The sequence below is a fragment of the Daucus carota genome, chromosome 2 (genome assembly GCF_001625215.2).
Source record: "Daucus carota subsp. sativus chromosome 2, DH1 v3.0, whole genome shotgun sequence".
NCBI classification, from domain to species: domain Eukaryota; kingdom Viridiplantae; phylum Streptophyta; class Magnoliopsida; order Apiales; family Apiaceae; genus Daucus; species Daucus carota.
In genome coordinates this window covers 50,069,243-50,092,284 of record NC_030382.2, presented here as the reverse complement: position 1 = coordinate 50,092,284, position 23,042 = coordinate 50,069,243, and the positions used below count along the sequence as shown (strand labels likewise).

General features: G+C 34.3%; 1 protein-coding gene and 1 long non-coding RNA gene across 2 annotated transcripts; one reads left to right on the top strand and one right to left on the bottom strand.

Moving 5' to 3' along the window:
• Window positions 1–2,984: 2,984 nt before the first annotated feature.
• Window positions 2,985–3,837, top strand: LOC135150806 (uncharacterized). The gene is made up of 2 exons (XR_010289098.1): window positions 2,985–3,122; window positions 3,598–3,837. It is a non-coding gene; the product is annotated as an uncharacterized LOC135150806 (long non-coding RNA).
• Window positions 3,838–8,622: 4,785 nt separating this feature from the next.
• Window positions 8,623–14,125, bottom strand: LOC108210119 (probable aspartyl aminopeptidase). The gene is made up of 11 exons (XM_017381387.2): window positions 13,919–14,125; window positions 13,679–13,814; window positions 13,343–13,421; window positions 13,024–13,226; window positions 12,865–12,934; window positions 12,046–12,144; window positions 11,739–11,894; window positions 10,048–10,218; window positions 9,461–9,535; window positions 9,237–9,377; window positions 8,623–9,059 (listed from the first exon to the last, which is right to left on the bottom strand). The coding sequence occupies exons 1-11, from the start codon at window positions 13,986–13,988 to the stop codon at window positions 8,838–8,840; spliced, it is 1,422 nt and encodes a 473-aa protein (XP_017236876.1). The 5' UTR covers window positions 13,989–14,125; the 3' UTR covers window positions 8,623–8,837.
• Window positions 14,126–23,042: the final 8,917 nt, after the last annotated feature.

Sequence of the window (23,042 nt, the reverse complement as noted above, 5' to 3'; positions counted from 1 at the left end):
AATGAACTGTTCTTTTTGGTCAAGGGTGTTCAATTCTTTGGCGAGGAACAGTAAATTATCACATTGACAGTAGATTCTTAAGTATTCATCAACGCTTAAAGGACAAGGTATACTCTACCCACATCGCATTCGAACATGTATAAACTATGTCTAAGTTATGCTATTTTCACCAACCAAATATAAATATGATTATCTAGTTCTTATTTTCACACCTACTATTAAGCTACGGAACTAAAAAGCGGGAATCGGTAGAATCAAATCAGTGAACGAAAGTAAATCAAAATATATAATGTTTGGTTCATTCAGTTTTACATGATTAATCTATATTATTTTATTTAACCTCCTTAGAAATATCATATTTATCCGGTATTTAACATATTTTTTAAATTATTCATTAAATGTGAAATGTATCTGTCATATTTGAAAATTAGCGGTTAGCTAATTGATTTAGATATTTTAACTAGTTGATTGAAGTAAATATTTTGATTAACAGATTGAATTAGCAATTTCTCGTGTTTGATAAATAGCTGATTGGTTAATTTTTTCCAACACAAACCGAAAACACCAACTCAAAAACTCCTCATAATAACTTTTTCTAAATCAATTTTTTAGATCCAAAACTCTATTTTAATCTACTAAGAGCATCTCCAACGGTGTTGGCTATAATCGTTGGCTAAATTGGACCTGTAAGACATTATGTAAAATTTGCTGAACCTGTAAGACATTTTGCTACAATGGTACTGGCTATATTGGTTGGTTATAATTTAAAAATAGTATGTTATTAATATTTTAAATTGTTAAAATAGAATATATCAGTTCAATATGGTAATAAATGATGTACAATCTTCCTACAGATTTTCTTACAGACCTGTAGAGGTTCGACAAATTTAGCCATCCACAAGAGGTTGGCTAAATTTATAGACAACAGCTCATCATGGTTGGAGTTGAGTTTTTGGAGCTGTTGGCTAAATCTTTTTATTTTAAGTATGCCGACTCATCTTTTAGCCAAGAGCATTAGATGGTTGGAGATGCTCTAACTAGCAAACTCTAATACCAGCCTAAATTTTTGAAACACTTCAAAACTCTAACTTCATATAGAGCCGGGATAAATTTTAAAAATCTAAATCGCATTTGATAAAGGAAAAAAACACACATTCGGCGCAATTCGGTAAAATAAGAATAGTGAGGCGGTCGTAGTCAGCGTGGGGTTTTGTGTGTTCCAAAGCGTTTGAAAGTACGAAGTTGTAAGAGAAACTAAACCCACAATTCGACCGTCCTCTCCGTATAGCATACGCACAGCAGCCCCTGTCGAGAGAGAGAGATGGCAGTGAACTTGGAAGACGTGGCTACTGAAAATCTCTTGATTGAGACTCTTCGTCGCTTCTGGTGCGCTGCCAAACCTGACAAGCGCCTCATTCTTGTTGGTACTAACCCCACCATCTCTATCTCTCTTCATATATACATTTATGTAATGTGTGTGTTTGTATGAGTTTTCTGATTTCACGGTTTGATTTTCACTTGGACTCTTTGTATGTTGGTATGTGTGTTTTGGTGTTCAGATCCGAGTCTTTTATGCATGGGAACTCAGTTGATTTTATGTTTTTAGAGTATTTGTTAGTATCAGTAAATTAGAGATAGAGATGAATGCTACTATATTTTTACGAGGGCTGTGGAGGTTTATTTAATGCGTTTGTATTTGCTGCATTATAGTATATTTTTTTACGATTATATCTGTTTGAAGGTATATCCCTCAATCGTTATTAACATTGTATTTAAGGTGTTCGCTAATTGGTTATAATCGAAATTGCACTGTAAGGTGTGCTTTGAAATTGTAGAAACTAAACTTTGAAAGTCTTGACAATTTGGTGAATAGTAATTATGCTAGTTTATATTACTATTGAATGTTTGTCGGCGGAGGGAGCTTGGATTACCCGGAGATTTGGTGATTTTCTTTTCGTGTCATACTTAATATTTAATCAATGTTTTGACACATGAAACTTTGAAAGTTTGTTATACCCTTTTGCTTTTTCTCAGATTTCAAGTGAAAGTGTTAACTGAATAAGATCTTAGGAACTGTTGAAATGATATTTGTGATAAGATTATCTAATTTATTTTCTTGGGTATGGTTCATTTTATCTGCAAACTCGATAACAAGTGAGGATTTATAAAAGCTTGCCCCAAGTCCGTAACATTGCCTTGGTTTAATACTGCCCGTAACATTCATCTGGATTGAACGCTGAACGCTGCAATTGTTGCAAATTAATGAGTAGCAAACAGGTACAATTTGATCAAGTTTTTATAACCTTGAAAAGTTGATGTTCATTAGGGGTGATCGCGGTGCGCGCGGTGCGGTTTTTTCCTAAAACCGCAAACCAAACCGCAAATGCATTGCCAGCATTGTAAGAGTGTTACTCCTTCATGTGGGCCCACAATTATGTACTTCATTTCAAAACAATATGAAGGTTCTTGTTACTCCCTCCGTCCTAATGAATTGTATACAGTTTCCTTTTTGGGACGTCCCATCAATTGTATACATTCCAAAAGTAGTAAACTTTCATAATATAAAAAATCATTATACCAACTACTTTCTTCCACTATCTCCATTCTATAATAATATAAACACTATTACACCCACTAATTTCCTCCACTATCTCAAATTTATTATTAAATATAAATGGGTCCCACCACTATACCCACTTTTCATCTACTTTACTCATTTATTACACAGTTTATTGGTCTCCGTGTCCCAGCCATTTGTATACAAATGACTGGGACGGAGGGAGTAATAAGAGAAGCGGTGACGATATTATGCATATTATAATCATTATAATTATTTTTGGCAACTATTATTTTGGTCCAGGCTTTGTGCACCTCTTGCATGGAAATTATTCTTAACTATATGCTGATACATTCACGTCCTACCTTTTCAATTGTTTTTCTTTTTTCCTTTGTCATATTGTCCTACCTTTTCAATTGTTTTTCTTTTTTCCTTTGTCCTATTGTTCATCTCCTTTCTCTCCTACATTCTGAAGGTCACTGGAGAATCTTTGATTCAACGCAAGGATGATACTGCAGCCGTTCTTAAGTCGAGGCTGGATGCATTTCATAGACAGACTGAACCTGTATGCTTATCATTATCTCAATTTTTTTGTTTTGACTGCTTTCTTATGTATATATTTGTGCGAGCTTTTGTTTAGCATATAGTCCTCCTGCAGTAATTTCACTTGATAATATTCTCTTTTCTTATTAACGTTGGTTTTCTATTTATGTAAGTGTATCTTCAGTTTATATTTGCCAATATTATCCTCATTTTTTTCAATTCTGTTTAATTTGTTATGCAAATATTAACAGATCATGATAAATATCATGTTTAGTTGTAGGCTTGTAGCATGGGCAGTATGTTCTATTAAGTTATTGTGGCAAATATTTAAAACAAATTAGGAAGCAAGGTGTTCCTGGTATTTGTACTTAAGTAGGCACTAGGCGGATCCCTGTATTATGAATTCTAATTTATAATGTCAGCATTATAGATAAACTCGTTTTCTTTTCTTATGTTAGTATCTAACACGCTTACCTGTATTCATTTTTTATGTACAGGTTATTGATTACTATAACAAGAAGCATGTCGTTGCGAACCTTCATGCTGAGAAACCACCGGAAGCTGTGACAGCTGAGATTCAAAAGGCACTTTCTTAGGCCCGAGCCATTTTAAATAAACTTGAGTTGAACAATGAAATTCCAGATTTTTTTGGTCCTCTTCACCTCTAACTTCTCAGCTTAGACAACTATGTTGCTTCTATTAAACACAATTATGAAATCCTGCAGATGGTTAGATGAGTTCTATCTAATATATACGTATAGACGAAACAGTCTGTCGCTTGTTAAAGTTCACTGTTTTTCACCCTTTTGCAGTACAGACGCTATTAATTTTACAGTTTGTTCATTGTTGCTTTTTGTGCCCTTGTGGTGTTGCTAAGAAACTAATTTGATGCTGCCTCGGTGTTGCTACTAGAAGAATACAAAGGGAACAAATGCTTCCAGATATTACGTTATACTCACTAGTTAAACTATATACCCGTGATCTCAATCTCCACCAGATTGTAATCATTCTGAGGCTGAGTTTTGCTAATAATTTGTTTCAGGACTTGGAAATTTAATGTCTTAATTCCGGATGTTATATTACTTGTAGTACAAAAGAGTTCTTTAGCCCAGTAGCAGCTGATGTATTGACAGACATATTGGTTAGTCCTTCCTGATGAAGTGGTGGACTTCAGCACCTTGTATTGTTTTTTATATCTTCGAGGCTACTTTAGCTGCAGGAACTTGTAGTTAATTACCGTTTCTGTGTCAAATTAGATGAGTCAGTTGATATGGAATATGCGTATCAAAGTGCGAAATTATGTGGTCACTGCAGTGCTGATAAGTTGACTAGATCATTAAATTTGTATCGAAAGCTAATTAGGTCATTTAATTTGGGATTTTTTTAAATTTTTTTTTTTGACAGAAATTTGGGATTATTTACTTTTGAAGGATATTTAATCGTTCATTTTCAAAGTTATAGTGGGAAAAAGAATATCCCTTGTATTCAATATCTTTATGGAGTGAAGAAGATTCAATAAGAACTACTAACAAAAATTTAGTTTATTGGGAGAAGAAGATTGAAAAAACGAAGAAAGTATCGTGAAGGTGATGTCTTGTGTTGAGTCCCACATAGAAAGAAGAAAAGGCGGATGGAGAGAAAATCATATAAATAGCCAAGGTGCCTGTTAATTTTTATGACCCCGTCCTGTCAGGGTGAGAGGTGACACGTCAATGACCGTATAGGGACGTCGTGTCATGCCGACACTTAACAGTACGAACACAATTTCTAGCGCGAGCAAGCTGCCCTCTTTTGGTATGCTCGCCCGCCAATTTTTGGAAGCCCATTTAATTGGTGGGCTTAATCCAAATTAAATAAAATTTGTCAAAAAGTTCAAATTTATTATCCATTGTTCTGAAGTCAGCAGGATTCAATTAATTTACCAGAGATTAATATCTGTTCTAAGGCTTAAGTTCTGTGGAGAGTCTGGAGACTGCACATCCTTGGAGTCCACCATCTAGACCCTTAATCATATTACAATCTAACGGCTGTTATTAACTTGATTTTTAATTAAAATAAATTCTGCAAAACTGCATCTTTCTGTCCGTATAGGCTAACCTCCCCGTATAATACACATATACACCTTATATCCTTCAAAATCGCCATCAGTTACAGCAGTTGAGATATTCCCGGATGGCCAATTTAGCGCTAGTCTCACCTCAATTAAGACAGAACTTAAGCCTAAGATATATACCCACAAATTGTTCCCCTGTTCTTCATCTTGTTATGCTGTTTATCGTTGTCTGGGTTGTAAACTCTCATCCCCTGAAGATATTCTATTTCGGTGGATTTGCAAATGCTTGATCGAGAAGAACACCCAGGTGTGTGTTTTATTTAGATATTGTATATAAGTCTAAGCCATAGTCGACGATCCTGTTGTATTCCTCTCTTCTTGATGTTTATATAGAATTGTACACCAATAAGTACACTGTCTACATAATAGACAACTTACTGTCAAAAAGGTTAGCGATCCAGTGAAACTCCTCTTCTTCTTCTCAGCAGCCCAGTAAGTGTGCGACGTCCTCAACTTATCAATCAGCAAACGACACCAGTTATACCGTCCACAACCATCCAAATCCAACTCCAATTTCAGCACATCCCTATTTAGGTAGCGGTTCTGATGTCCCTCAATAAAGAAGTTATAGATCATGACTAAGAAATTAAGCTTGAATATCACATCTACATCTTTGGATAAAACCATACTATCTCTCAACATGGTTGGTGATATTTCACATCCAGCCTTCTCTTTAAATTGTCCAGCCCAAACAGTTGAATTTGTCTCTGTTCTGTCTGTTGTAAGAACCAAGTTCCCCATTGGTAATCCAAGAACATTGTTCACTTCCTTATCATTGATTTCTATAGTCCCACATTTCAGAACTAGTGCACAATTTCCAACATCGAATGCTTGCGCTAAATTATACCCCAGCTTATGTGGATAACGAGAGCTCTCGAAGTTCAGCAATTCACCAAATCCGGTTTTCTTTACCCACTGAACTTGCTGCTCCGACAATTTCACGAACAAGTCTGAGATGATGGCAGGCGTAAATTTCTTCTGGAGATAACCTTCGTGTGATCTCCCCTTACTTTTTTTGGGCTCATTGCCAGCATTATCATGTTTTCCCTCCTGCATAGGTTTGGTCACCTGCCGTCCAGCAGGTCTAGCAGTGCTTTTCCCGTTTAAAGCCTTGTTTATTGTTCTCCTCCGACTACCCTCAACCAGATGTGCATCCATATTACTGACTTTCATATCCTGCAACGATTAAGAAAGTTTAGTTCGACAATTGACATGCAAATCGTTTATGTGAGGACACCAATATTTGATTCTATGTACAGTAATATAAAAAAATCTCAACAGTCTTGTACTTAACAGAAATACATCACAATGAATATTACCTCTGTTCCTCGGTTTCTTTTTTTTGTATTTTTTTTAATCTCTTCAGCCAGCATGTCCGCAGCCTTATCAGACATCTTTTTCTTCCCATCAATCTGCACACTAGCAGGCTTTGACTTACCAAAATGCTCAGCCGGAGTGACAAAGTCATCATCGTCGTCTGAAAATTCCAAGGCATTGCTCACTTCCCCCAATCCCCGTTCTGATCTCATGTCCAAATTTCGTTGTTTCTCAACTAAACCACCGCTATCTGAGTCTAAATTTATATATATTGGTGCCTTTTTGCGCCAGTTGAACACCCAGGGACTCTCAATGAGTCGTGCACTCCTCCTTCGTCCTGTAATATTATATTAAAATTCTCTTTCAATTAATGCTATGTACCAATTACTATAATGTATAGGAATATACTATATACAGACAGAAGAGAATGAATTCTAAAAGTCGTCTACAGTTAAAGCACTTTCCAAAATTCTTAAAAATTAGATGCCAAACATGTTTACCAACAAAAAACAACAATGCTATACAGAATAAGGCAGAACAAAGTAATAGAACCAAGACAACGTCCAATCATACCTTACTAAGAACTTAACATTTTGGAAAGTTTTTAATCGCCTAGCTCTTCGCTACCCACATGCTATACAAAAATAATCCCTCTGTTCATTACTAGACAAGTAATCCATATTGTTATACATTGTTCATCAAGCACTGAGAACAATGAGAAGGCTGGCTTCTTAGTGTACAAACCGTAAATTTAAAAGGCATACAAGGGTAATGATTGGATGAAGTGTTTAGATGGTAAACAAATTAAGTTGTGATACTGATAAGGTTCTGGGCCTTTGCAACTCTTAATCTCAAAAACTTTAATACACAATAGTCATCTCACCAGTAGCAATTAGCAGACAATGAAAGGCTCATCCAAAATGCAACTATATCAAAAACCCACAGCTAAAGTCACTAAACACGTTTAACAAAAATACAAATCGAATACAGATTTTGACTAAATTCAGGTCGAATTTACACAAAAAAAAAAAAAAAACTTTCGCGTTATTTGAAGCCCACTAACAAACCACAAACAGGAAACTAGACAACACCAATGACATTTTTTGCAGCACAAATTACAAAAACATATATACCAAAATCACTTTTACCAACGTTAACAGGGAGAATCACATGCAAAACAACTATTAAGACATTACCCATGAAACGTTTTACACTATAGTTATCTCGAACAGGACTATCTTCACCCAAATATTGATCGGTCTAGTATTGTTCACAAAAAAAAGCATGCATTACGATTTAAGCGAAAACACACAACAAGAAGATGAAAATACTCGCTAGACAAGCTTTCTTACTAGATCCCAGCAGAAGTCGCACGAGACTAACCTGAACTCATCCTGTTGTTTCGCTATGGTTGGCAGACGCTTATATATACTCTTTCGCTGCTGTCCTGCAATCACTTCTCTCGGCGGTTTTCGTTATCTGAAATATTTGATTTGATTTGCTCGAGTGAAATTAGGAGAACAATTGACAGTTACCTGTCAATTGCACGCCGTTTTATCCGGTGGTTTGATTTGGGAGACATACGGTATCTACGGTTCCGTATCTCTACATGATTATCCAGCGGTTTTTAAAAAAAAAGGATGCCACCTGTCTATCACATCTGCCGTCCAATTTCATTTTAATCTAATGGTCTTACAATTAGTCTCCAAATACTCTAAACAAAACATACTCCAAAGAGCCCAACTCTCTGTTCTAATATTAATCAACCTATTAAATATTTTCTAGATCATTCCAATTAATCCCTTATTAATCTAAATCTTAAATTTATGTTTTCCCCGATTAATTTGATTAAATTTCAATTAAACTTTTTTAATTAATCTTAGCAACACTGATTACTCCAAGCCGTTGCAACAGTAATTATATCCAAAAAAAAATTCAAATATATAATTAGGGTTCTTGATGATTGTTATGCTTTTGAATCTAGCCTTCAGTGAGCTATGTACGCAAAAGCCAGTAGATTTGAGATGATCCAGCTTTACACTTTCAAGTTGATTGTTTGAGTCGTAATATCCTACAGAATTGGATAAACTGCTGAAACTGAAAATAAACCATTTCCATAGACATTCAGGTTCATGGTTTTGACTTTTGACTTGACACCAAGCAAGCCAAAACTATTATTCATTCTGCTAATTCCGTCGTTCCAATCACCATTACAACAGTAATGACTTTAAAAGCCTTTAAAAGTTTGCACATCAAGGCTTCAGTTTTGACTTGGAAAACACAATTCATCCTAGTTGGTTGGTCAGCTTAATTATCCACCGTAATCTTAGCATCAATAGCCGAGAATTCTTGAAAGTAAGCCTTGAAATGTTCATAAGAATGCTTCACATCATCCACTGCACACATCTCTCTTATACTATGCATAGATAGTTGGGGACCTCCAACATCGACGGTACGAATTCCCACACCACTTGCCAGAATGGGACCAATAGTCGAACCACATGGCATGTCATTGCGAACCACAAAATCCTGCATCAGGAAAACCATTTTCTTTATTTTTGCAAGCAATATTCGGAAATAATGCAGGTGAATATTACCAAATTATATTCACGCATCCTTATAGGTAAAACAAACACACAATTCCATTGTTTACTTCACGCTTTTGGAGATTTTCAATCACTTATCAAACTTTTTTGACATACTAACCTGAATAGGAAGGTTGTGCTTCTGTGCTATTTCCCTGAATATGAAAGAAGTGACAGCATTGGTTGCATAACGTTGATTTGCATTGTGTTTAATCACAAGCCCACTATGCATTTTGGGCTGATGATTTTCTTCATGTTTTTCCTGAGGAAGGCGGTATGTTAATGATGCATAGAATAAGATAGAACACTGCTGCGAACTGGGAAATAGAGTACAGGATTATGTACCATGTAATTTGGATGCAATGCATGTGCCATGTCTGCGGAGACTATAAAACTCCTCTGTATAGCTTTCTTCAGTAGCTGCCAAGTAATTAAGCATGGGATAGCTGTTAGAAAGAAGGCAGCCTCATAAATTGCTTCCAACAAAGTCACTAATTGAACCAGATCGAGAAGTTGTGTGCATCACACTATCACAGAGTACAACAGGAAGGTTATATACTCCTCCGTCACAAATTAGTAGTAACTTTGACTTTTTACAAGTATTTTAATGTGCATAAAAAATTATAGCTCTACATTATTTTTTGATTTTTTTGAATAAAAATTCAGAATTAATTTTTTATTCAAAACATATTTAGTGTAGCTATCCTTTTTTTTTGCACCTTAAAATACGTACAGCAAGTCAAATGGACTATTAATTTGGGACAGAGGGAGTTCTGTTCAAGGACACAACAACATAATATATCACTTATGTGCCAAACAAATTTTAGAAGCTAATTTCTGAATATATTTGTTCCATGGCGCTCTTAAAATATAGAAATGTATACTAAGTAATAATATGAGTTAATTTAATTATATTGAAAAATATTTGCTACCTTAGAATCAGAACTAAAGGAACTTGTAATTCGGGAAAGAGCGTCCAACATAACAGGAGATCCAGCTCCTTGGGCTGAATTTGATCCAACTTCCTCGTGGTCAAACAGTGCAACAATCCTTACACCAGTCTCATTTTCAAGACTACTTTCGGAAGACGCGTCTATCAATGCCTAAAAGAAGTCACAAAAAAAAAAGGCATCACTTATTTTACCATAAACTTATTCTTTCACACGTGTACAAGTGATGATAAAAACTGCACATATATAAGGAAGTGATTGCTATACCAACATATTTAGCTAACAGATGCACAATTGCTATTTTTACTTTTAGCAAGTTTAACTCAAAAGTGCGCGAGGGCATTACTGGACAACTGAAAAAGAATTTTAGCACTGACTGGAATAAGATACCAAAATTCTAAGAACAACAAGGCATACAACACACTGGATTGCATGGATTATAATATTTCTTGCACATGCTCCCCTACAGAGAATTGAATAAAATTTTAAACAGAGCAGCAAAAAAACAAAACAAAAAAAAACTGTCTATTCAACGAGGACTTGCATCACAATTTGTTGACCGCCTACCTCGTTTGCTTGTATAGCCTTATTATAATTGTCGTTGTTGATCTTCGTTAATTTTGATAATTTCTCTTTCATAACATTTGCTAGCAACATTTCAAACTGCAGGGTTTCATATTATCTTTTCCATCCATATTGAACAAGTGTCATTCCATGAATTAACTTTTGGGGTTTATGAAATAAACTCTCCTGTTGAAAACTAAAATACAGCATCTATGAATTGGGAGTTGTATTGCTTGTACGATAAAAACTGACCGATTGCTTCACTGAAAAAGATTACTAGTTCGTATATGTCTGGTGGATCAAAATTGTCAATCCAACTTCCTCTAAATGATAAGGGGTTCAAAACAACCCATCCTGTTTCATATCTAATTTCGTAGATAAGCATAATTCTAGTTAGAAGTGTGGGTATTTAAGTAAATAAAGGAACTTCTCTGAAGGCACCTTTAGATACATTGACCGAATTATATTTAGCCAAATCCTGAAAAAACATTGTGTAGTTTCATTAGTTAACAGATTATAACCATAATGATGAAGACACTCCTATTTAGCAGAACCAAAATGTCAACAATCGGTAGAGTTTGACGTTATGAAGTAATTAGAGTGCTGCTTGTGTAACTTGACAGAAAGCGAATTTTTTTTCTTTATGAGGTTCTTGTCTAAAGCAGATGTCCTAAATAGTTACTACGACAAGTCGTCAACAATAACCCTAGGCAGTGTTGTTTAATGTGCCAACCTTAAACAGCATACATATTCGCGCCCCTAGCAACACTAGCCTCTGGCCTTGGGTCACTCTTACAACAGAACAGGCCAACATAATAGATTAACAATATTGCCACTAAAGTAGATTTTAATTGAAATTGCAAACTCAGGACTCAGGTATACACGACCAACACAGAAATTACCATGAAATAGCATAAAATCCAAGAAGTAGAGCATAAGGAATAAGCGAAATCAAATATAACAGACATCACACAATCAAAACTAATAAAGTATACTACAAGTTAGCAGAATGCAGCTCATAAGCACATGCAATCTCAACTTTGCTCCACTTGCTTGCACTTGTAACAAAACAAGGGGGGACACAATATTTTTAGTAAAACATGTAATACCTTTAAAGAGCAAAATGACATGCACAGGTTGTCAAGTCTTCCTGAGAATATAAATTCTTTCATGGCACCGGCTATTATACTTGGTTGAGTATCACATGCTTGCAATTCAAAATCACATATCTCATCTGGCTTGCAGCTAGCTTGAGTCGCAAGAAGCTAGACAATATGGCAGCAGGTAGGGAAAAAAATAATCAAATTAGAGAAACCCAGAATATACATGTATGTAAGTGAATTAGCATTTAGCGACGTAGAGGGTGTTTGTATATAGGTGCACCCAGAAGGAGACACGGAACATCAGAGCACTTACTTCTAGAAGCAGCGAATGATGTTTTTCAGGAGAGTTTTTCCCGTCAGTAGGAAGTCCACCTACGGCACTTTTCTCGGTAACTGGTTTATTGAGCTCTGCCTGGAAAAATATTATCATATCAGAAATATGTTTTTGTCGCAGTTGAAGAGATCTGTCGTGTATTAACCAATAAGACGTGCTACATTTACCTAAACCATGATAAAAATTCTCGTAGTTCAGCAAAATCTGGTAACAGTTGGTGAGTAAAAATTATTATTATAACGAGGGTGGTAACACTTTGTAGTAGTACACTAGTCACTAAAAGTAGTGACCTCATGGAAGTACAAAACTAAAGTATAGGAGTACTAGCTAATCAAGAAGATATCTAAGCTAATGAAATAATGTGTACTGCTTTTCAAACATTTAACAAGTGGACAAACTAATCTTTAATCTTTCTATATACATCGTACTTATATGTGCAGGCTGATTGTTTAAGATGCTGTAGAATTGCACTTTCTCTTGCATGGTGTTTTGGACCAGGTTTTTACTTTTCCTTTTCGCTAATTTTCTGACCGAGTTTAAAGATATACTCTTTCCAAATTATCATTCTGAGCCAGGCAAGCCTAAAGTATATTACCGTGTTCTTATTGAACAAGTACTTTAGAGCTGCTAACATTATTATCACATTAAAAATCAACAGTGTAGTTCAAATTACTGATTTGATTAAAATTTTATAGATGATCTTTTGACAAATAAAATCAACTGATAATATGTTTGTTTTTTTGAAGTCATCAACTGATGATATATAGATTCAGTACCCAAGAAAAGAAGAAAAGCTACCTTAATTGATGTCGCCAAGACAGGAACAAGATGGCTGTGTTTGTTCACCTTAAATCCTTCATTAACATCCCTGTCCAACAAAAAAAATCCACTTCAGCACCAACTGTTTCCACAATATATACAAAAATCCAGTAAATCATTCTTCCAGTACAGGAGTACCTGTCTAGGTGAATTGCCAAGGTTGGGATTCGCATAATAGGCTCCTCGATTTTAACAAGTCGATGGGTGTACGATACAGAGTCATCTTTCACTTGTTTAATAATCATCCTTCCGGCAACAGTCAGGTCTCGGTCAAACCAAGTATGCCACAGACCACCTCCATATGTTTGCACACCAACTTGCAAGTAACCACCTTTTGCCACCTAAATCCATCCAATGTTCCCAACAATAGTTCAGTTACCCTCACCAAATCCTCACATAAATATAACCACACAATCTAATGCAAGAAATTCAAATCACTATAAGACGGAAAAATCACCTTAGAAATAGGCTTTAGTTTCAAACATGGACTGTCAGTATGAGCACCAATTATATGGCATCCATTTCCAGCAACATATCTAAACAGGATTAAACCAACCATAATCTCAGAACATAACCAAAAAACCGCAATGAACAAATCTAAAACAAACATCAGTCACTTGAAATATTGTATCCACACTCCACATGATAGTACAGTGTATTATGCAACAATGTCATATTTTCGAGTAACTGCTATTAAAAAAACACTATCTTTATGTACATACGAACAATACGAATGAAGGGTAAATCAAGAAAGACAATATTAAGCAATAGATTTAAAAGATCAAGAAATTACTTTTTGCCAATAGCAAAAGCCAAGATAGTGGAATAATTCCTGGTGAAAAAGTATTTCTTCCCGGTTTGTAAATTCCAATCTTCCTTCTCAGAAATCTGTTCATACCCACCATTCTTCAATTGCCTTTTTGCCTCCTCTGTCCAAAAACAATAAATTTTTAAATAAAAAAAAAGTATCTAAATAAATCAAAAACACCAAGAATATATATATATCGAGAGAGAGGGAGAGAGATGTATATACCAACAGCGTGAAAAGCAGTGGGGGAAGCGTTCAAAAAGTCTACCAGATCGGAAGCCACCGATTTCTCCATTCTGTCAGTCTCCGCCTCTCTCTCTCGATTTAAAAACGGAAGAGTGGAATATGCTCAAGTAGGAATCCCGGAAGAGCTGTTTTTACTGTTTGAAGAATGAGGGAGTAGATTTTTACTCGATTTTTATTTATATTTTTAGAGTGATTTTATTTTTATGTGCGATCAATTTTTTATAAACTTAAAATTGGGGATGGTTTAAAGACGGGTAAAACACTGTGAACAATTATTGTCTCGCTTCCACCCGTTTGTTAAGCTTTGAAGATTCAGACATGTATTTTAAAATTTATATAAAAATATATTGTGATAAATTATTTAGAAAAATTGATAAAAATTAATTTTAAAAAATTATGGAATTAAATTTTATAACAGCAGTAAAATACGTGGAGATTGTAAATAAATGAAAAAGAGGTGGGAAAATGTGACAACACACCTACAAAAGTATTTATTTCTTTTCATTCAGAAAAATTAGCCACAAGAGCATCTCTAATGAGAGATTCCAAGAGGGGTGTGAATGTTATGTGGCATTTGGCATAGCATTCCATTGGAGATGTTTGGGTGCTATTGGGATGTAAAGTGAGCTGGCATGGGTGTCATTTTGAGGTGCCAAAAGTTGGCAACCCATAAAGTAGGGTGACCCTTCATTTGTGGTTAAATAATATATAAAATATTCATTTGTTATCTCAATAATATATAAAATATAAAATTGGCATCTTGGAGTGTTAACCATTGGAGTGTATTTGAAAAGAAGATGCTAAACATAATTTGGAAAAATGTGAATATGAAAAATAATATTTTGAATTATATGTCAAAATTGACGCCTCTTAAAAAGTACCAACATTGAAGATGCCCTAAGAAGCCTCGCAGATTTACTGATATCTTGATTTCATTGTCGTCACTTTAGAATTGGTACCTCTAGAGCTGCTAAATTAAAACGACAACCAACGAGAAAACATTTTTGGATGCCGTATTAATAATTAAGAATATATAGTAGCAAAGATATTTAGCATCTGGAGTCTGGACTTGCTCTTATGGATCGAGCCATTGAGCAGGGGAGTTTTGACATCTTCCCAATCAGTAAAACTCAGTCCGCATGGAGGAGGTTAAACAGGCCAAGATGCAGATGCATAGAATTAAACTAACAAACACTTCCAATCAGATTACCCTGCACAGACCAGATGCAAATATCCGTATGTACGTAGTCAGAGAACTGCACAACAATGAACTCAAGTCTAAGCCAGCTGGCTACAACCAACCAGATTAGGGGCCGTTTGGCTAAACTTAAAAAAAGTGACTTCTTATTTAAAATAAAAAATAGAGTGAAAGTGAAAAGTAGAAGTATAATTTTTTAAGTTGTTAAATGTTTGGTTACTTTTGAACTTATAAATTTTTTGAGTGAATATGTGAGAAGAAGAAGAAAAGAAGCTAGAACTTCTAGTTTCTCAACTTCCACTTCTGAAGTTCAAAATAAGCTAGTTGTTTTTTTTCCCAAACAAGGGTGTAACTTTTTAATCTCACTTCTGCTCAAAAGAAGCTCCTGCTTCTTGCTCCCAAACACCCCCGTATCTCCTCATTCTGACTTGTTGCGCCCCAATACTCAAGTGCAAGTACAAAAATCTGTTGCAGGAAATTCAAAAACAAGCTGAATCGCTTCTCAACAATAATGTAGTCTAGCTTAATACAGACACTGTCATTACAATGTGTTTGGTATTACCCTAATTATAGTGCCATAATAGTTGCAGACACTTGAAGGCCTTTCCATATTAACAACTCCAGTTATCCTACAAGCTTGCCGATGTCTCTTCTGTAAAATCAATTGGTTAATCGGTCAAAGTTATCTTATTGCTCTATATTTTTATTTCATAATTTCTGATTTTCACATACTTGTCAAGCATCACTCGTCCTTTCTTCTTGTGCGTATTGGTAAGATGAGATACTCACCGTTCCGATGCGATCATGCGAGGATGAATTGATTCACTAAATGAACCAAGTACACTTGAGATGTCCCACGCAATTTCTCTATATTCACATAATTGTTCGGAGATCCATTTTTCCTTGTCAAAATTCAGAGCGGAGAGACATTACATTATTTTTAATTTTTTTGTGTAGCACGCAAAATTACAAATCTTGTTCCATATTTATACGAAGATCGATGGGTATAGTATACAGTAGTAATTATATATGTTATGCATGTTAGGTAATTTCCTGCTGGAGAATCAAACCCAAGGCTTATCTTAGAAGAGCACTGCTGCAAGGTTTGTTTCAAAATAACTTTCAACTAATATATAATTTTGATTAATTTTCACGTATTCATTTTTATGCATTTTCATCTTCTTTTTATAACTTATTAGTAAACCGGTAAATGTATCATGTATATAGAATAAATGATTATATTTTGTTATATTAATATATAATTAGCACATTACGAAAGTGGCTAATTATAATTTTGTGTTTCTTATCAAAAATTTATGATTTTTGTTTCATAATAAAAAAACAGTAAAATATATTCCATGTACCTCTATATGCCGCGTGACACCATTTTTAATATTTGAGTTTAAATAATAACTAAATAAAATACCAGAATTTGAAAGTCGTCGATTCCGTCTATTCAAGTTAACACTTAATCCTGTTAAATTTTTTGAAGTTATTTGTTTATATTCATTCTTTTACTGTCTTTTTTAAAGATATATATTTGTTATATTAAATAGATTAGAAATTTGTTAGAGTAACAAAAATAAGTAAATATTAAAAATTATTTAATTAAATTAATTGAGATAGACGATATTGTGCGGTTTATGGTAATTATCAAAAATTGATATTTTATTTAATTATTTTAATATTGAGAGCTGTGCGGTCCCAAAATAGATGTAAGCACTTTACTCTCTAGAAAATAAGATATACTTTGAGTTCCCTGGTGAGAGGAGGGAGGGAGAGATTAATCTAATCCACTTTGTACCAATAGCTAGACCTACACCCAAGTGCATGGATATAAATATATAATGTAGACGCCCTATATAGGTCTAACACTTGTACACACTCGTTTGCATAATTTTTTAAGTGTAATTAGGTTAAGGAATCCCAATTATTAAGAGCACCGAGACCACTGTATTTTTATATTTTCTTACCAGTTTTAGATTCATATTGGATTTTTATATTTGATTAGAAAGTGAATGAAAATGACCAATACCTTAATATTATAAAAGTTAAAGATCAGCCTACTATCTGAATTTAGGAAGCATGACTTGTAATAGCAATCACAAGGCGTGTCATCTTACAATTTATTTTATGTTTTAGATGATCAGGTTCTTAGGAATGCAATGCATCCGGTGTTTTGGGCGATCAGTGGATACATTGAATTTTTGTTAAACATTGACCTATAACTTCAACACAAAGTTGGGAGACAGGACCTAATAAAATATATATTTGTCTTGATGGGGTGTTCTTCGGATAAGCTCGTGTCATTGGTTGTACATTCAACCAAAGATCGATTCATGGTATCTGTGATTTAAATTTTAGGAAATTTATATCTATATAATTTTATCATCTTATATCATGTTACGTGATAAATTTTATGATTTTATTTATGCCCTTATCACAATAATATGGAATCATGATCGGCGTATATTTTACATTCCCCACACTCTGTTCTAAGCGGGTTTTCGTTTGGTTTGGTTTTGGTTTTGCGTTATTCTATTACAATTATAATGAATAATAAAATCAACATAAGATTCAAAAAATTCATTTTGGCAAACATATATACATATCTGGTTGATTCGATTCTTTTTTCCAATATCCGGCATATAATAAGAGAGTAATGGACGAAGAGGAGAATGCATAGGACGTATGCATTGCCATTTCCAGGTTCGGATGATCTCTCCTTAAAAATCCTCCACTTAAAAAACGCCTTTGGGTAAGTAAATATCTTTGCGGGGGAACAGGATACTGTTCATCCAAGAAAAATATACTTATGCTGGTAGAGTTGTGGAATTGTGGTCCTTCTAGATGCATCAAATAATTGGATTCCCAGTTACTTATAAAGGACTATATGCTACTCCTATAGAATATGAGCCTGCAATCACTTGGAGAAGGACAGCTGTTCGGTTATGCACATTATCCACCGCGAAACCCTCCAACTCAAGTATAAACTAAATAAAGGTTTACGATATTTGTTCATATCGTCTCCCTGTCCTTGTCACTAAATCTGCTCATAGATTTTATGGTTGCAAGTCTTTTGAAGCGACTCATACCTGCCAAATTATTATATCACACACACTAAAACACGTACATAAACTGCCTTAGTCGCTGCATGCAGTGGCGGAACCAGAGGGGGGCTAGGGGATACTAGAGCCCCCCCTAACCTTGAAAAAACAGTGTATATTTTTATTTCAGCCCCCGCTGAATTATTCATGTCAATATAATTTAGGGTACTTAGAGCGAGTCAAGATATGCCTTATAACATGTCCTAAGTCATAATTTAGGACATTTGATAAAAAATGTTGATCCAAAAATATCCTAGTGATGCCTTATATCATTAGGACAACTTTTTGAAGCCTTATTTATAAGGCACCTCTCTCTCCTTACTCTATCCTATATATTATGATAAATTCTTATACATACTCTCTTTCTCTCTTTGCTTTGAACTTGCTCTTAGTTTAAAGAGAGTCTAGCCTAAAGAGAGTCTAGCCTAAAGAATACATTCAAACATACACTTGGAAAGGAATAACGAATATCTTATCACGCCACACATGGAGAAGAAGGCATCTTTGAAAGGAATAGCGAATAGCCATGTCACTTGGAACTAGTTTCTTACGCTTTTTCAGAGGTCTACAACCATGATGTGGCGTAAAAAAATCGCTATTCTATAAGTAATTTTTTTTTTTTCCGACGCTACTGCTTACTACTGTATATATGTTAATGCACTATGACCAACGTTCTTTTTGAGGCCTTTTAACCGATCAATACTTGCAACTTAGAGAGATGGTCGTCTCTCTTTGATGAATGTGGTATCGAGGTTCAGTATTCAAATTTCAATCAGTCCTTTACAATCTCACTTACTTTCAAATTTGAGCCCCCCCTAAATTTCATTCCTGGTTCCGCCACTGGCTGCATGCACCTAAATTAACTCCGAAGCATGGAAAGAATTGTGGACACTTTGTAAATATCATGCGAACTTATTAGATTTCTGTGTGTGAATACTTTAAGGGTGGATAAAGTTTGGATTAATAATCTGAGTTCATGCATGTTAACTAATAATAGCGCACGTATCAATGTTGTTATTAGTGGTACGTGTATGATGCGGTGGTCCTGTATCGTCATATAATCCAAGTTTAATGCTAATCTGGGAGTATTTTAGTGTTGTTATTATATGTATTGGAGCTGTATGCACTCTGCAGCATACTAGTAGTCTAGTACTACTAGTTTTCATTAGTCCAAGAATTTCCCGTGCAGAATATAAATTGATTACACTTCAAGTCACCTGCAGATGCATAGAATAGAATAGTAGAAATTTACTTGCCCAAAATATATTTTATAATTGTGTAGAGTAAAATATAAATAAATAACAAATATAAAGAGTAGTATTCAGTATTCACTACAACAAAACAGGGCATTTACGACGGAACACTTTCACGCCTCAACAACAGGGTATTTACGACGGAACACTTTCGCGCCTCAAATTAACTTACATAGAATCATATATTTTATTATTTTTTTAAATAATAATGTAGAGCCGGAAGCCACAATTTTCTTGTGTTAAAATGAACCGGAATATAGGTAAGAAACCGACAGAAAAGAGATAAAGCTCCCCTCGTCAAAGGATAAGCCCAGGTGTGTGAGCAGCATTTGGTCATCGGTGCGATTCCAAGCCTAACTTCATTCTTACTGAATACAACTGTCTATGGCAAGTCACAAGATTATTATTCCCTTCTTACCCCTTTCCTTAACGGGACAAAAACAGGCAGCGTGCTTTGATTGGTTAGGACCGGACGCATCTTTCCGCACCACTACTCGTTGAAGATGACATGCTATATATAGCATAAAAGGACAGTCACAGATCTGTTTAGGCTAATAAATGTTATATTCCTACTTGATTTAAAAAAAACTCTAATCTCATATGCCCTCATCACCAACATACCAGAAGAAGCGAAACCAAGGGCAGTCTTGGCAAGTTGAGATAAGTTTCATTTCCTTTGCGGAAAGCCAATGGAAAATTATAGTGGTTGATGTCGGTCTATTTCAATCAAATTCCAAATCTAGAAAAGTATGCGTATATCTATCCAACCGTATCTACCCACTCTGTGTCCACCCATTTTTGGAAAAAAGCCACTAGTAGGGCTGAACATTCGGTCGATTCGGTTCAAAACCGAACCGAACCGAAAAAATCGAAAACCGAATTATCATTTTTTTTGAAACCAAACCCAACCGAATTATGGTTTTGAACCGAACCGAACTAACCGAATTATTTCGGTTCAGTTCGGTTTCGGATTAAAAAAAACGAAATTTTAAAAATCTTTATTGCAATTAGATATAGATCTATAGTCTGTATTGAATCATATCTGATTGTTGTATGAAGAAACCAAGTTAAAATGTGTAAATAATTTGTTATCTGCTGCCATATACTATTCACCAATCACTCACCAATCACAACTACAAAGTGCCGAGGGTTCTTGTATATAAAGCCTGAGCAGGCGGATTGTTTTATATACTCCTCAAGAAGATAAACAGTTTGTATAAAACAACCCAGAGTACAAACCAGAGCAGCAGCACATCACACAGGCTAAACAGACTACAACTTCAGAGAGGCTCCTCGCTCTTCAGTAATTAAGAGAGTTTTATGTATTTAAGTTTATACATAATGTATATAAAAAATATATATTTTATATGTAAAAAAATTTTGGTTATTTCGGTTCAAACCGAAATATTATATCAAGAACAGAACCGAACCGAAATTATATTCGGTTCAATCCAAAAAATCGAATTAACCGAAATTCTGGAAAAAATGAAACCGAACCGAACCGAAATTGTACAGTTCAGTTCGGTTTTACGGTTTCGGTTCGATTTTGCTCACCCCTAGCCACTAGTACAAGTAATCGATTTAAAAAGATTCAAACTAAGTGACAGTATTAGACATGATCCAACCTGCGGTCTAATTTGGTGATAATATGAGTCCCAACGTAAGTGATGCGAAAGTCATCTTATTGATTAGAAAAAAAATACCCGAAAAAATGCTATTATTTTGTTTTCTCTTTTTTCATTTGTAGTTTTGACAACTTTTACACATAATAATTTCTTCAATGATTGGCACCCAAAATTGCCACATATTTGTACAAGTATAAATATAATAAGATAAAAAATTATAGGTCTTTAGGTGATATATACACTTTTTCTATTTCGAGAGGGTGTCAAAAGTTAGGCAATTTTGCTTGACACCCTATTCACTCCAGTGGAGAGCCAACAAGAGTGTCATACTACATGTCATTTTAGCACTCTTTTTAAAACCCCATTGGAGTTGCTCTAAGTCAGCCTCAATTGTTTGTGTTTGGGGATGGGGCTCCACATGGATTTTAATACTCTTATGAAATATATTTTGATAAATTATTTTGAAGTATTTTTTCTTATTTTTTCTTATTTTGAAGTATTTTTTATTATTTTTTCTTATTTTGAAGTATTTTTTCTTATGAATAAAAAATTAATGTTTAAATTTATGAAAAAAATAATTTTAAAAATAAATTATGAAACTATATTTTATTTGTGTCTTGAAAAACGTGTTGAGTAATGAAAAAAATTGTAAAAAAATTGAGAGGACAAAAAGAGTAATTCATTACATCGTGTATTTCACAATGTTTATCCGTAAATTGAACTTAAACATAACATCAAATCGATGTCATGTACACGAAATATAAACTTGAATATAAAATTTTCGAGTAATTTTATCGATTTGTTGTGTATTAGAGTCGTTTGTTAGAGATTTATTGAGATCTTCAAGTAGTTTCAGTTGATTGTTGAATACTCCCTCCGTCGCAATATGCATGTTCTTCTTTCTTAAAAAAATATTTGTTTCAAAATACGTGTCAATCTCTTTTTTCAAAGCAACGTCTTAAATAATTTTTCTTAAAAACTCTTGAAGCACTAATACACACTTAAATTCCCAATGTTAGACTAATACACACAACACACTTAAATTTGGTGCAATTATCAAGGATAGACAAAAAATTCAATATATATATACCCAACTTACATTCTCTTAATATGTGTAATTTTTTCAAAAGTGACATGTGAATTAAAACGAAGTGAGTAACATTAATAGTTCACCTTAATAGTTGGATGTTTCTAGAATTTGATATTGATGGAGCGCATTCCCAGTCTCAAAATTGATAGTTGGATGTCTCATGTGTACACAGTCATATACACTCCCGTCTCAAAATCTTACTGTTTTAATTTATTTTAAATTTTATCAAGCTTGTAAAAATCGGAACTCGGTCCAACTCGGTTTGGTTCCGAAAAAATGAGTACTCAGAACTCGGGAGAGTACTCGGAATGAGTTATCGGATAACTAATCGGGTATTTTTTTAATTAATTTTTTCTCTAATATATAGTTATATACTGATAAATAATAAAATTATCTAATAATATTACTATTTTAGTAACACACCTATAATAATGAAGTTCAAATAAAAGTTACTTGTTTTATAGTTTTTGACATAATAATCATTCACAAGTTTTAATGATAAAACACATATATTGTCTAATTAATGTCAATACTTTGCAAAAAAAAAACAAAACATATATAAATTTACGTTTAGTGTCTTTTGAAATAATTTTCAAATAAAACAATAAAAAAATTGATGAGTCAAACTCAGATTTGACCTCGAGTACTCGGAGTCAAACCGAGTTTTGACCGATTTTTTAATAAATCGGTTTTGAACCCGATTACTCGGAACTCGGATCGGACGAGGGATAAAAAACGAGTACTCGGAATGAGTACTCGGCCGACTCGGCGATTTTTAGAAAAATGAATTTTATATATAATCAAAATTAAAGAAACAAAAATATCTCTAT

Excerpts from the sequence above, each read along its gene's own strand:
- LOC108210119 (XM_017381387.2), bottom strand. The coding sequence starts at position 13,988 with ATGGAGAAATCGGTGGCTTCCGATCTGGTAGACTTTTTGAACGCTTCC. Across the intron at positions 13,815-13,918 it reads CACTGCTTTTCACGCTGTTG|AGGAGGCAAAAAGGCAATTG; the intron begins GTATATACATCT and ends GTTTTTGGACAG. Across the intron at positions 9,536-10,047 it reads CCTTTAGTTCTGATTCTAAG|CTACTGAAGAAAGCTATACA; the intron begins GTAGCAAATATT and ends ATTACTTGGCAG.